We start from the raw sequence: 13,137 nt of genomic DNA on the forward strand, positions 1-13,137 counted from the left end.
GAAGGATTTCTGCTATATTTCTGTTAGTCTTGGACGAGTGAAAGTATTTTGTTATGAATGAAGAAGCACTGCAGGAGGGCTGGTTTTGTCACAATGGACAATAAATTACAAATGCAGGGTAGATGCAAAAGCGGTATGGAGCCCATCGTGTTCCTCCACATCCTGTGGCTTTGTCCGGAGCCCAATACACCTTTGTTTGAAATGCATTAGTTTGTTCTTTCAGTCATGTCCTAAAATATCTTGGGAGTATTTTGAGCCTATTGTTGCAGATTTTTTGCCTCAATCTTTCCTAGGTATATGAGTGCATGTAGTGTTTGTAGAAGGTTTTGAATGAGGATGTACATTTCTTATGGTGGCCACTATGTTCTAAAATGTTGCATTTTGTGTTTTAAAGGGAATCTGTCACCACTTTGGAGTTATCAGACCTCTACTATGGCCATACAGGGTATAGAAAAGTAAATCTATACATACCTGTATGGCACACAGTAGAGGTTTGATTGCAGAGAGAAGCGCTTTAATTAATTCTATTTTGTGCAGGCTTGGCGTTCAGGGGACGCCAAGAAATCCCCGCCTATGTGCGTATTATTCCCCCAAATCCGCAGGTTTCTATTGCGCAGGCTGCGCAATAGAACCCTGCAGCGCAGTGCACAGGCAGACGGGGCTGGGATGAAGCAAAGCGCGCTCTATGTGAACGGCACTTTGCACATACTCGGAAGTCAGGGAGCACAGTGCACGTCACAGGGTCTGTCACAGGGTGCTGTGATGTGCAGGAGAGGGGGGAATATGATAATTAAGCATATAGGCAAATATTTGTGGGAATAATAAGCACATAGACGGGGATTTCTTGGCGTCCCCTGGCAGTCAAGCCTGTATAAAATAGAATTGATTAAAGCACTTTTCTCTGCAATCAAACCTCTACTATGGGCCATACAGGTATGTATAGATTTACTTTTCCATACCCTGTATGGCCATAGTAGAGCTCTGATAACTTCAAAGTGGTGACAGATTCCCTTTAAGTATTTTCAACCCATTATGTGCTCTTGTAATTTTAAAGGGAGTTATCAACTACTAGGGCAACCCCTACTCAAGCTGAATGTTTGCCCCCATTAAAATAACGACACCTATACTCAGACTAATAAGGAATAAAGAGCAGGTGAGAGCTACAGCTGCTTTCTCACCTCCTCTTGATTACTTTTATGTCAAAAGGTGGGGGACAGCAACGCCAGCGCTGCTTGGGTGTAGGGCTCGTGTGACATAACAACCTCACAGGATCCCTGGGACTGCGAGAGCCGACACCCATAGGCGTATTATAATGAGGGCAATCTGGGGTACCGCCCGGGGCTCCGGGTGGGCCATGGCCAGATTGCCCTCATAATGTGTGCGCCGTTTGATGTGTCACATGACCCTCTTCCCATTGAAAAAAATATAGTTGGATCCAAAATGGCCGACTTCAAAATGGCCACCATGGTCACTACCCATCTGGAAAAGTTTTCCCCCTCCCATATACTAATGTGCCACAAACAGGAAGTTGATATCACCAACCATTCCCATTTTATTTAGGTGTATCCATATAAATGGCCCACCCTGTACAGTAAACTGATCAGGAAGTGAGACACTGCTGGAATTTGGGTCATTGATTTTCATATATTACCCTAATATGGTATCTTGACTGAGGCTATCTTCATGAGACAACCCCTTTAAGCAGTCTTGGACCGTGTTTATTGAGGTGGTTCCTGACCTGAAATCCGCTGGGCAGATGATGACCACTAGTTGCCACTTAATGTTTTTTGAGGCTTTTGTGTGCATTTGCCTTTTAGCTGTGTATAATACAGTATTGACATGTATATTTGTCCACACTTCTGACAACTGTAATAAAGGAGTTTTCTACTACTATATTAGTGAGCAATCCTAGGATAGATCATCAGTCACAGACCAGCACCCTTACCGATCAGCTGAGGTACATCTGCGCCTATCCAAACAGGGGCTGACCTGCAGTAACTAACACTAAAAGGGTTTAGTGGAAAGAATACTGGAGTAATTCTGCTTTACAAGCATAAAAAAAAAGTTAAAACCTCCAAAACAAGGTTAGAAGATAAGTTGTGAAGTCAAGCATATCCCATGGTGGAAGCAATTTAATTCTATGTCCCATTTTCCAGGCCTGTTGTGAACTACTTTGTGTGAAACAGTAAGAATTATCATGGGAGAGAAAATTTAATAGCAAAACAAATAAATGATTTTGGTGCAGCTAAAAACTACTGTGGAGTGTTAAATGGTGACAGCATGTAGGAAAAAATGTCTCTCATAAAAAAAATCAAAGTTCAAATAGTTTGTTAAAGTATGTTCCTACTGTCAAATGGTGTTCGTTTGATTCTCTCCATTTTGACCTGTAAATCCATTTGTTTAGCCTTCATAGTGTACCTGTTATTGTATTAACCAATATGTACCATTTAACATATTGGTTATTTGTCAACTGCAGGAATCAAAAATTCTCATGACTTCCCATGCTCCATTAATACCATATGCCAATAATGTATCCTGCAGTGTTTGCCCCTTTAAATGGAATCTGTCTGTAGGATCTACCCTCCTAAGCCGTCTATATGGGCATGCAGGTCATAGGAAGCTGAATAAAATGTTAGCTTCATATCTGCGACATGATGTCTTATTTTAGAAAAATCCACATCATTTTTTTATATGTAAATTACTGTACCTCTTCCAGGTTATGGGGAGGACAGTGCCTGGAAGATAACTCTGCCTCCAGAGCTTATATTAAATAGGGGGCGTTACCAGTGTGAGACAAGTAACTAACACAGAACATGAGAAATTAACTTTGTATTCTTGCAAACACATTTTTTTTCCAGCTCCCTGATCTCTGCTGTATTGTAACACTGTCTGCCTGTGAGATGGAAGCTGAAGCCGAGAGGAACCTGCAGATGCGTCAGGTATAATCACACTCAGCTCTGCAGTGAGATCAGGAGAGCAGAGAGCGGCCATTACACATCACACTGTTAACTCACCCTTCATGTGCAGTAACCTCTAGAAGCAGAGTTATCTTCCAGGCTACATCTTCCCCATAGCCTGGAAGAGGTCATTTATATAAAGTGATAAAAGGTGATTCATCAACCATACATCTGATATGAGACATACAGGTATGACTTTTTTCAGCAGTTTATATCCTGTGTGCCTTTATTATTAGTTTACATAGGTCAAATCTGGTGACAGATTCCTTTTAAGGACCAATGAGAAGCACAAGGAGAAGCTTTTTTTTTTTTCTTTTTTTAAGTATGTCAGTCTTAAACGTTATTGATGTAACATGCACTGTATTTATTAAGCCTAGTTTCGCCCTGCTTCATCTTTGGTATTTCTACATTACCTCTGAGGAAGCTGGTTATATGGCTAAACATGTAGATGAGACTGTGTTTTAGTTGCCATGTCGATCTTGATCACAGTCCCAAATTCCGATGTTGCATACTGTAAAAGCTCCTTGGCACCATATTAAGTAATATTAACAAGTATGAATTATTGCTTAGTGGAATGACTCCTATTGGTTGCATGTGTCACTTGTGTTAAATGGCACAAAATTGCAGCAGCATTTAGGCTATGTGCCCACGATTCAGAAATGCTGCATATTTTTTCCGCTTCTCCCTGGCAGGAAAAACGCATGCGGATTTTACATGCGTTTTTCCCGCCAGGTAGAAGCGTTTGTCAAGCCTTTTTGCATGCATTTCTGCATGCGGGTTGACAAGCGCTTTCCAAGCGATTTTAGCATCACTTGGAAAAGTGCTTGACAACTTGGTCACACTATATAAATCCATGCAACCGGCATGGATTTATAGTAGTGTGACCTAGTTAGTTAAGAAAAAGAATAAGAATGGTAAAAAATAAAGATTATACTCACCTTCCTATGTCCTCCCGGTGTTTTCTCCGCTCCGTCCGGTGTCTTGGGCGGCTTGCGGTGTTGTGAAGGACCTGCGGTGACATCATTGAGTCATGTGTCACGTCACATGACTCAATGACGTCATGGCAGGTCCATCACAACACCGCAACCCATAGAGAAGACCAGACGGAGGAGAGAAAACACCGGGAGGACATCGGAAGGGGAGTATAATCTTTATTTTTTATTTTAAATTCTTTTTTTTTTTTTTTTACAGGTACCATGGTACCCAGGTCTGGATGAGTCTCCTCTTCTCCAGACCTGGGTAACATCTACACATTGAACCATGTGATATCCGCATGTGCAGAAGCAGTGATGCCAATGTTACACGTTCCAATGCAAGTCTATGGCGGCAATTACGCTGCGTGTCTGCAAAATTAATGGGCATGTTGCGTATTTTTCTGCAATGATAATCCGCAGCAGAAATTTCCGCAGCATGTGCAAAGCACATGCGGATTATCATTGGGGACTATCAGGCACGTATTACCAAGCGTTTTTTAAGCGTTTTCGCTGCGGAAATTCCGTGGCAAAAATGCATAGTGGGCATGCAGCTTCAAGGAAAAAAAACTAGTGGGGAGGGCTCGAGAGGCAGGCTCACCCCTAGGACAAATTTGGCAAACTTAGAAAGCCCTTTAAAATCTTTAGTATTTGTGGGAATACATATAATTTCAGGTACAATGTAGCATACAGTATGTTCTTTTACCACCTCTTTATTCTTCTGCAGCGAGTTAAGTATTGAAAACTGGATCATGCCTGTTGTGTATGCTGGACACTTTTCTGAAGTTGTATGGGTGCATCCATCATGGGCACAGCAGATCAAAGAAGGCAAGCATTTCTTCCTGGTTGGCAAGGACAAGTCTACAACTACAATAAGGTATAGTCCATCTAGTCCTGAGGCAGCTGTACATGACTTTAGACAGCTTTTCAGTGGGGCTGCTGAGAATTGGACTTTCCTAAGGATTTTGCAGTCACTGATAAACCCTTTAAAGTAAATAACCACCACTAGTGAAACACAATCAGAAAAAAACTGCCCTATAAAAGCTCAGCTAAGTTGTCTGACTCTCAACAAGCTTGTTTTCTATTTCTAGTCCCCATTAGCAGAATTGGAACTTCAGCTCTGTAGGGTTTATTGCAAGAAAAGGAATGCAATAGATCTACAGAGTTGCTGAATGTTTATCTTTATTATAGAAAAACTCCAGGCAAAAAAAAAAGTATTGTTCCTGAGGGTGCCATGCATTTATCATGTTCTTCCACAGTTGGCAGAACAAACCTAAATCTGAAAAATGTAGCCTGGTTGTAACTACACTGCATTTTATTTTGTGAGGATCCCTAAGGCTGTGTGCCCACTATGCGTTTTTTAAGCGTTTCCGCAGCGGCAGTTCCGCTACAGAAATCCTTAAAAAACGCTTGGTAGAAGGTCTGCCTTGTTCCCCAATGATAATCCTTATGTGCTGTGCACATGCTGCGGAAATTTCCGCTGCGGATTATCATTGCGGAAAAAAATGCAGCACTACCAATTATTTTGCGGAATCGCAGCGTTTTCGCCGCCATTGACTTGCATTGGACCGCATGACATCCGCATCACTACTAGTGTTGAGTGAGTATGTTCTGTTCTGAGTATGCTCGGGCCGAGCACCGAGTAGTTACAGCTGCTCGGTGATATGTTTGAATCGCTCCCGTGTGCATGATTTGCGACTGTTTGACAACTTTAATACATGTGAGGAATGTGTAAGAAATAGACATTCCTCACATGTAGTAAAGCTGTCAAACAGTCCAAATCATGCACACGGGATTGATTCAAACATATCACCGAGCAGCTGTAACTATTCGGTGCTCGGCCCGAGCATACTCTGCAAAAGGGTTAACAGAACATACTCGCTAATCACTACAGGTGTACATGCGGATATCATGCGGTTCAATGAGCGGATGGTACCCGGGTTTGGAGAAGAGGAGACTCTCCTCCAGACCCGGGTACCATAGTACCTGTAAAAATAAAAAAGAATAAAATAAAAAATACACATTATACTTACCTTCTAAAAGGACCTGCCATGATGTCATTTAGTCATGTGACGGGTCACGCGACCGCTGACTAAATGACGTCATGGCAGATCCTTTTAGACCATCGCGAGCTGCCGGCAAGCCAGGACGGAACGGATAAGGACATCGGGGGCCATCAGAAGGTAAGTATAATATTTATTTTTTATTTTTTTACCATTCTTTTACGGTCACACTGTATAAATCCATGCCGTTTGCATGGATTTATATAGTGTGACCAAGTTGTCAAGCACTTTCCAAGTGATGCTAAAATCGCTTGGAAATCGCTTGATAACCCGCATGCAGAAATGCATGTGAAAAACGCTTCACATCCGCATGTACAATCCGCATGTACAATCCGCATGCGTTTTTTCTGCCAGGGCGATGCAGAAACGCTCAGGAAGAAATCCGGAGCATTTCTGCATTGTGGGCACATAGCCTAATGGAAGCTTTTATTCCAGAGCTAAACTCCCATTTTGAGTGCTATTGGAACTAGTTGACTAAGTGGCTTAGCTCTTGTAATACAGTTCTTTTTTGTTACATCTGATTATAGGATAGTATCTGGTGTAAAAGAGATTACTTAATCAGAGTGCAATTGTCCGTCGGCAAGACCTGCTAAAGCAATGTATCAAAAAGAATCATTTGGTTTGTAGATTAATTCCCCAAAAAGCTCTAGCATTATTTCATAGGGGCTGACCAAGAAAATACAAATTATACCATGTACAGCCAATTAAAAATATAAGGCATATTTACATAGAACTCACAGACCAACATATAGACATTTAGAAACAAGTAAATTGTCCAAAGACAATGAAGCTATAATAGGGCTAAAAAGCCTCCCCACATGGAAAATAAATAACCAACATATGGGCGGCTCAGACAATGAAACAATGCTCATCTGCAATCTGTCCATGTGGTAAATCCACATACACAATTTGTATAATACATCGCTTTGTCATATAGGCTACCCCATTATATAATCCTAAGTTAAATAATGCATTGTCTAGCACTATACCAATAATGGCAAAAATCACAGTACAGTTGCTCAGCCGTGATACAACCCTAGGGTAGCTGTCCACACTTGGAGTATTCTTTGGAGACGTGGATATAACCGTGCTATTTATTCTTTCCTGAATGGATATTTTGTTGTCACTGCTGCTGTGACTATACTGTGATCTTCATTATTGGTATAGTTCTTACAGTGGCATGTAAAAGTCTGGGCACCCCTGGTCAAAATTACTGTTATTGTGAACAGTTGAAGATTAAATGATCTCTAAAAAGCCTAAAGTTAAAGATGACACATTTCCTTTTGTATTTTAGGCAAAAATATATATATATGTTCATATTTTACATTTTAAAAATTACAAAAGAGGAAAATGGGCCAATACAAAAGTTTGGGCACCCTTGCAGATTTGTGTGCTCAGATAACTTTGACCAAGGTTTCAGACCTTAACCCCATAACGCCCAATGACGGACACTAAAACACGCAGTGACAGTTAAGTGCCGACAGCTGTCTGTGACAGCTGAGCAGCAGGGGAAGGGGTGCAGGGACCCATGCCGGTGGTTCTCGCACCCAGATTGCTGTGATCGTGCAGGAGATGCTGTAATATCAGCACCTCCTGTCTGATTAGTGCCAGAGGTCAGCGCTGCTGGTGGCTGAGCTCCGGCACTAAACAGCCAGGAGCGATGCCATCACCACCCCTGGCTGTTAACCCTCTGAATGCTGCAATCGAGTGCAGCAGGCAGGCAGAGGGACGGGAGCTCCCTCTGCCTTCAGATCGGCGCCCCCGCGATGTAATCGCGGGGCCCGATCGTTGCCATGGTGACCTGGTGTCCCAAGCTATGGAAAGCTGCTGAGACCATGCTCACAGCATGGTCTCAGGAACTTTCACTATAGGTATAATGCACTCCAATCTAGTGCGTTGCAATGCATTATACCTGTGATCAAAGAGAAAAAAGTGAAAGTCCCATAAAGGGACTTAGTAAAAAAGTTAAAAAAAAAAAAAAAAAAAAATGTAAAAAATAATAAAAATATTCACTAATAAATACACATTTAAATGTAAAAAAAAAAAAAAAAATGAAATAAAAAATAAGTACACACATTTGGTATCGCCGTGTCCGGAATGATCCGAACTATAAAGTGTCACGCTAGTTAACCCCTTCAGTGAACGCCGTAAAAAAAAAACAAAAAAAACAACGCAATCAATGCTTTATCATATTGCTGGAAAAAAGCGGAATAAAACGCGATAAAAAAAAAAATAAATAAAATTGGTACCGCTGAAAACGTCATCTTGTCCCGCAAAAAACAAGCCGCCATACAGTTCCATCAGCCGAAAAATAAAAAAGCAATGAATAAAGCAATGCAAAATAAAATATTGTTTTTATTGTGTAAAAACTCCAAAACACAAAAAAAGCTATAAATGTGGTACCGCTGTAAACAAACTGACCCGAAGAATGAAGCTGCCTTATCAATTTTACCACACACGGAACGGCATTAAAAAAAACAATTCCTGAATTGCCAGTTTTTGTTCATGCTCCCTCCCCAAAAATTGGAATATTAAGCGATCAGAAAATGTCATGTGTAATGACAATTGTGCAAATAAAAACGTCAACTTGTCCCGCAAAAAACAAGCCGTCACATGACTGTCCCGGAGGAAGATTCCCTATAGTTAGGCAGATGGAGGCACTGTGGACGCTGTCTGACCTGTGATCCGGCAGTGTCCGTCTTTTTATGCATGAATAAAAGCGTGGTCGGCCGCAGTTTTTTGCACCTCTGAAAAGGACAATGCTGAACAGAGGCCACACAGAGTCCAGAGTAACTCTGCTGCCTCATTATAGTGAACCTATCCTCTGGGGGGTGTCACCTGAATCACATCACTCAGAGATTTAGATGGAAACCCCAAAGCAATTGCTCAGCATAGAGCGACAGATAAACGTGATCCCAAATGTTATGTAAAATGTTCCCAATAAAAGCTTTAACTCAATCCACAAAAAACCCACTCAGGTCCATCATCTGTCAATGGAAATATATTACTGGTAGCACAAATGCTCTGGAAAAGTGAAATGGCTCCTCTCCCCGAAATTCAGCGCTCCGAAATTCTAATGCCCCCCCCACCCTTCTGAGCTCCAGTGTGTGCCTAAACCATATTAGCATCCACATGTTTGGTAGTGGTATAATTTCCAAAATAGGGTCACTTGAGGGGGATTCTGCTCTTCTAGCACTTACAGTCTCTGTATATGGAGTCCGCAAACTATTCTAGGAAAATCTGCGCTCCAGGAGTCGAATAGTGCTCCATCCCTCTCGAGTGTCGCCGTGTGGCTAAGCTGTACTGTACAGCCACATATGGGGTATTGCCACATTCAGCAGAAATTGTGAGACAAATTTTGGTGCCAGTTTTATCCATTATCCCCATTTGAAAATGTAAAATCTGGGGATAAAACAAACTTTTTGTGGTAAAAATGTAATTATTTTTCTTTACTGCCCAATGGTATTAAATTCTGTGACACACCTGTGGTGTCAATATGATCACTGCACCCATAGATGAGTTCATTGAGAGGTGCAGTTTCTAAAATGGGGCCACTTACGTGGAATTTTGCTGTTATGGCACCTCATGGGATCTCCTAGTGGGTCATGTCACCCTCAAACCATAACATTAAAATCTGCACTATAATAGAGTGCTCCTTCCCTTCTGACCTTTGCACTATGCCTCAAAAGTAGTTCCCAATTACATGTAAGGTATTGGCATACTCAGAAGAAATTGCACAACTAAATGAGGTCCATTTTCTCCTGTTACCTTTGTGAAAATAAAAAAATTGGGGCTAAAAGAAATTTTTTGTGGAAAAAAATAGATTTTTTTATTTTCATGGCTCTATGTTATAAACGTCTGTGAAGCACCTGAGGGTTCAAAGTGCTCACCACACATCTAGATCAGTTTATTGAGGGGTCTAGTTTCCAAAATGGGGTCACTTGTTGGAGGTCTCTACTGTTTAGGCACATCATGGGCTCTCTAAATGCGACATGGCGTCCGCTCTCAATTCCTGCCAGTTTTGAATTCAAAAAGTCAAATGGCGCTCCTTCCCTTCTGAGCCATGCCATGTGCCCGAACAGTGGTTTTCCGCCACATATTGGGTATCGCCGTGCTCAGGAGAAATTGCACAATACATTTTGGGGTCCATTTTTATCTGTTACCCTTGTGAAAATAAAAAAAAATTGAGTCTAAATTAAATTTTATGTGAAAAAAAGTTAAATGTTATTTTTTTTTCTTCCTAATTACTTCTTGAATGTGGTTTTGAGCACCTTGAGGGGTGCAGTTTTTAGAATGGTGTCACTTTAGGGTATTTTCTGTCATAAAGGCCCCTCAAAGTCACTTCAAATGTGATGTGGTCTCTAAAAAAATGTTTTTGTAAATTTTGTTGGAAAAATGAGAAATCGCTGGTCAACTTTTAACCCTTATAACTTCCTAACAAAAAAAAAAATTTGTTTCCAAAATTGTGCTGATGTAAAGTAGACATGTGGGAAATGTTATGTATTTTGTGTGACATATCTCTCTCTGATTTAAGGGCATAACAATTCTAAATTTGAAAATTGCAAAATTTTTGCCAAATTTCCATTTTTTTTTTCACAAACGCAAATAAATTTTACCACTATCATTAAGTACAATATGTAATGAAAGACCTGTCTCAGTATCCGTGGGATCCATTGAAGTGTTGCAGAGTTATTACCTCATAAAGTGACACTGGTCAGATTTAAAAAATAAGGCCCGGTCCTTAAGGGGTTAATTATCTTGTTAGGGGTTTGTTTTGTCTTTTCTTGATGAACTTCTACTGGTCATGTACATTGGCTAGCACTCTTTAATACCTTTTTTTATTTTTTCTGCGCCCCTTTTATACAAATTTATATTATTTCAAAAGTGATCATACGGTTGTCCAGTCACAAGCTAATTTGTCTTACACATGTGTTGATTAGTGAGCTGCATGACTTACTAATATGCTTCCATTATCACAGATGCCCTGATGTGGGGCTCATCCCTCAAGTTACTGTTTGTGGCATCTCCAACGCCAACCCTGTTCTCAGCACAGGATAGCATTTTCTGTGCCAACAAGTCATCATTGCTCTGTCTGAAGGGGCCTGGCTGACTGGCTTACTTGAATATCTAATCTAAACCCCTTCTGTCTATGCATGGTCCTGACCATGAAGGAGCTATTGAAATGAGTAGTCAGTCTGCACTCTTCACAGCAATGGTCATGTGTCCATACAGAAAATGCTTCTGTGTCATACAAGCCAGACATGGAGCTGCTAAACCAGGAACCAAAGGGAATAGCTCTAGAGGCATATTAATAAGTGTACCTTACAGTTTTACTACAATTTAGGTGAATAGTGTGTGTGTATATAATACAATATATATTTTTTATATTTAAAGTATGCTTGTGTCTATACGTATGTGTATGTATGTATGTATGTGTGTGTGTATATATATATATATATATATATATATATATATATATATATATATATATATATATTTCATTATATAGAACAGACATTTATAGGACATCTCATAACGTTCCCAAATTCTTATGAAGACATTTACAACACATCCTGCATTGTACTACTGTACACAATTTATTATTTATTTTAGGAGCCGGTCCATTTTATACCGATTCCACCAGAATGGACACAGACTCCACAGCCCTGGTGCATGTACACACAGGTTACAATTAGTATTTTGTGGTGTCATCCTTACATTTTATCACCATCTGCAGTCGTTTAGGCATGGATTCAGCGAGGCTGATGAAGTACGTGGAGTCCATGGTTCCCCCCAGTGTCTTCAGCGCCTCCTTTAGATCGTTGATGTTCCCGGGTCGTGTCTCTTAAACCTCGTTTTCCATCAAATTTCAGGCATTTTTTGGGGGTGTTAAGGTCAGGGGAATTACCTAGTCACTCTTAAATGTTAATGTTAAGGCCATTGAGAAACTTTGTCATTGCCTTGGCCTTGTGGGCTGGAGCTCCATCATGCATAAAGTAATGATACTGATGAATGACCCAAAATTAAGCAAATGTTCTTCCAAAACATTAATATTACTGCTTGCTTTCATACTTACATTCTTGGGAATGAAGTGCGGATTTGCCTTGCCCATGCTTCCACTGAATGCACCCCACACCAATCCACACTATCAGGGTGTTTAACAGTCTTAACCACATATTTCGGGTCATACTGTGACACAGTAATCTGACGACATACAATCTTTGAACATCCCCTGACCAACCTAAAAGTCCTCTCATAACTAAACCTCACTTTCTTCCACTTTTCAGATGTCCAATCTTAATGTAACGGGTCCGGGAGGCGGAACCTCTGAGCTACTATACAAGGGGGCGGCCCTTGTAAGGGAGCGGGTGGCAGTCTCTGGGTGAACGGACAGGGAGTTACGGCAAGTGATCAGGGCAGTCTCTGGGTAAGGGGTAGGTACGACCTGTGATGGCAGAGCCTCCGGGTAGGCTAGCAGGCAGATGGAAGATGTGTGCTCCCAGGTGAGCAAGCGAGAGTCTCTGGAATAGCAGGTGGTCACGGCACGTGACGGCGGAACCTCCGGGCTGGCAGGCAGGTAGGTAACGGAGAAGCGCTCCCAGGTGAGCGGGCAAGAGTCTCTGGAATAGCTGGTGGTCACCGCACGTGACAACGGGACCTCCGGGCTGGCAAGCAGGCAGGTAACGGAGATGCGCTCCCAGGTGAGCGGGCAAGAGTCTCTGAGATAGCTGGTGGTCACAGCACGTGACAACGGAGCCTCCGGGCTGGCAAGCAGGCAGATAACGGAGAAGCGCTCCCAGGTGAGCGGGCAAGCTGGTCCATAGACAGACTGACCGGAGTAGTAAGGCAGACCGTCGGACCTCAGGCAAGCAGGCAGGTAGCTGATATGCGCTCCCAGGTGAGCGGGCAGGCTGGTCCTTTAGACAGACTGACAGGAGTAGTAAGGCAGACCGTCGGACCTCAGACTGGCAGACAGGTAACAAGTATTCAGGCAGGAATCAGGCAGGTAACTGGCAGGTAACTAGCAGGAAACTGGCAGGTAACTGGCAACGGGACCTGAGGGCTGAAGCACAGGTGAGACACAGGTGCAAACAACATTGCTCGGGCACCTCCATTTTGGAGGAGGTGCCTTATATATGATGAAGT

At 41.9% G+C, this 13,137-nt stretch overlaps 1 protein-coding gene across 1 annotated transcript in view; it reads left to right on the top strand.

Annotated features, from left to right (window-relative positions):
* Nucleotides 1-13,137, top strand: part of CUNH5orf22 (chromosome unknown C5orf22 homolog) — a 97,250-nt gene that overhangs the window by 29,479 nt on the left and 54,634 nt on the right. Inside the window, exon 3 of the mRNA XM_073678642.1 lies at nt 4,656-4,805. Coding sequence (XP_073534743.1) covers nt 4,656-4,805 — 150 coding nt within the window. The remainder of the gene's footprint in view (nt 1-4,655; nt 4,806-13,137) is intronic.

Source organism: Phyllobates terribilis, unplaced genomic scaffold (genome assembly GCF_046119375.1).
Source record: "Phyllobates terribilis strain yellow unplaced genomic scaffold, ASM4611937v1 Scaffold_4__5_contigs__length_816908805, whole genome shotgun sequence".
NCBI classification, from domain to species: Eukaryota; Metazoa; Chordata; class Amphibia; order Anura; family Dendrobatidae; genus Phyllobates; species Phyllobates terribilis.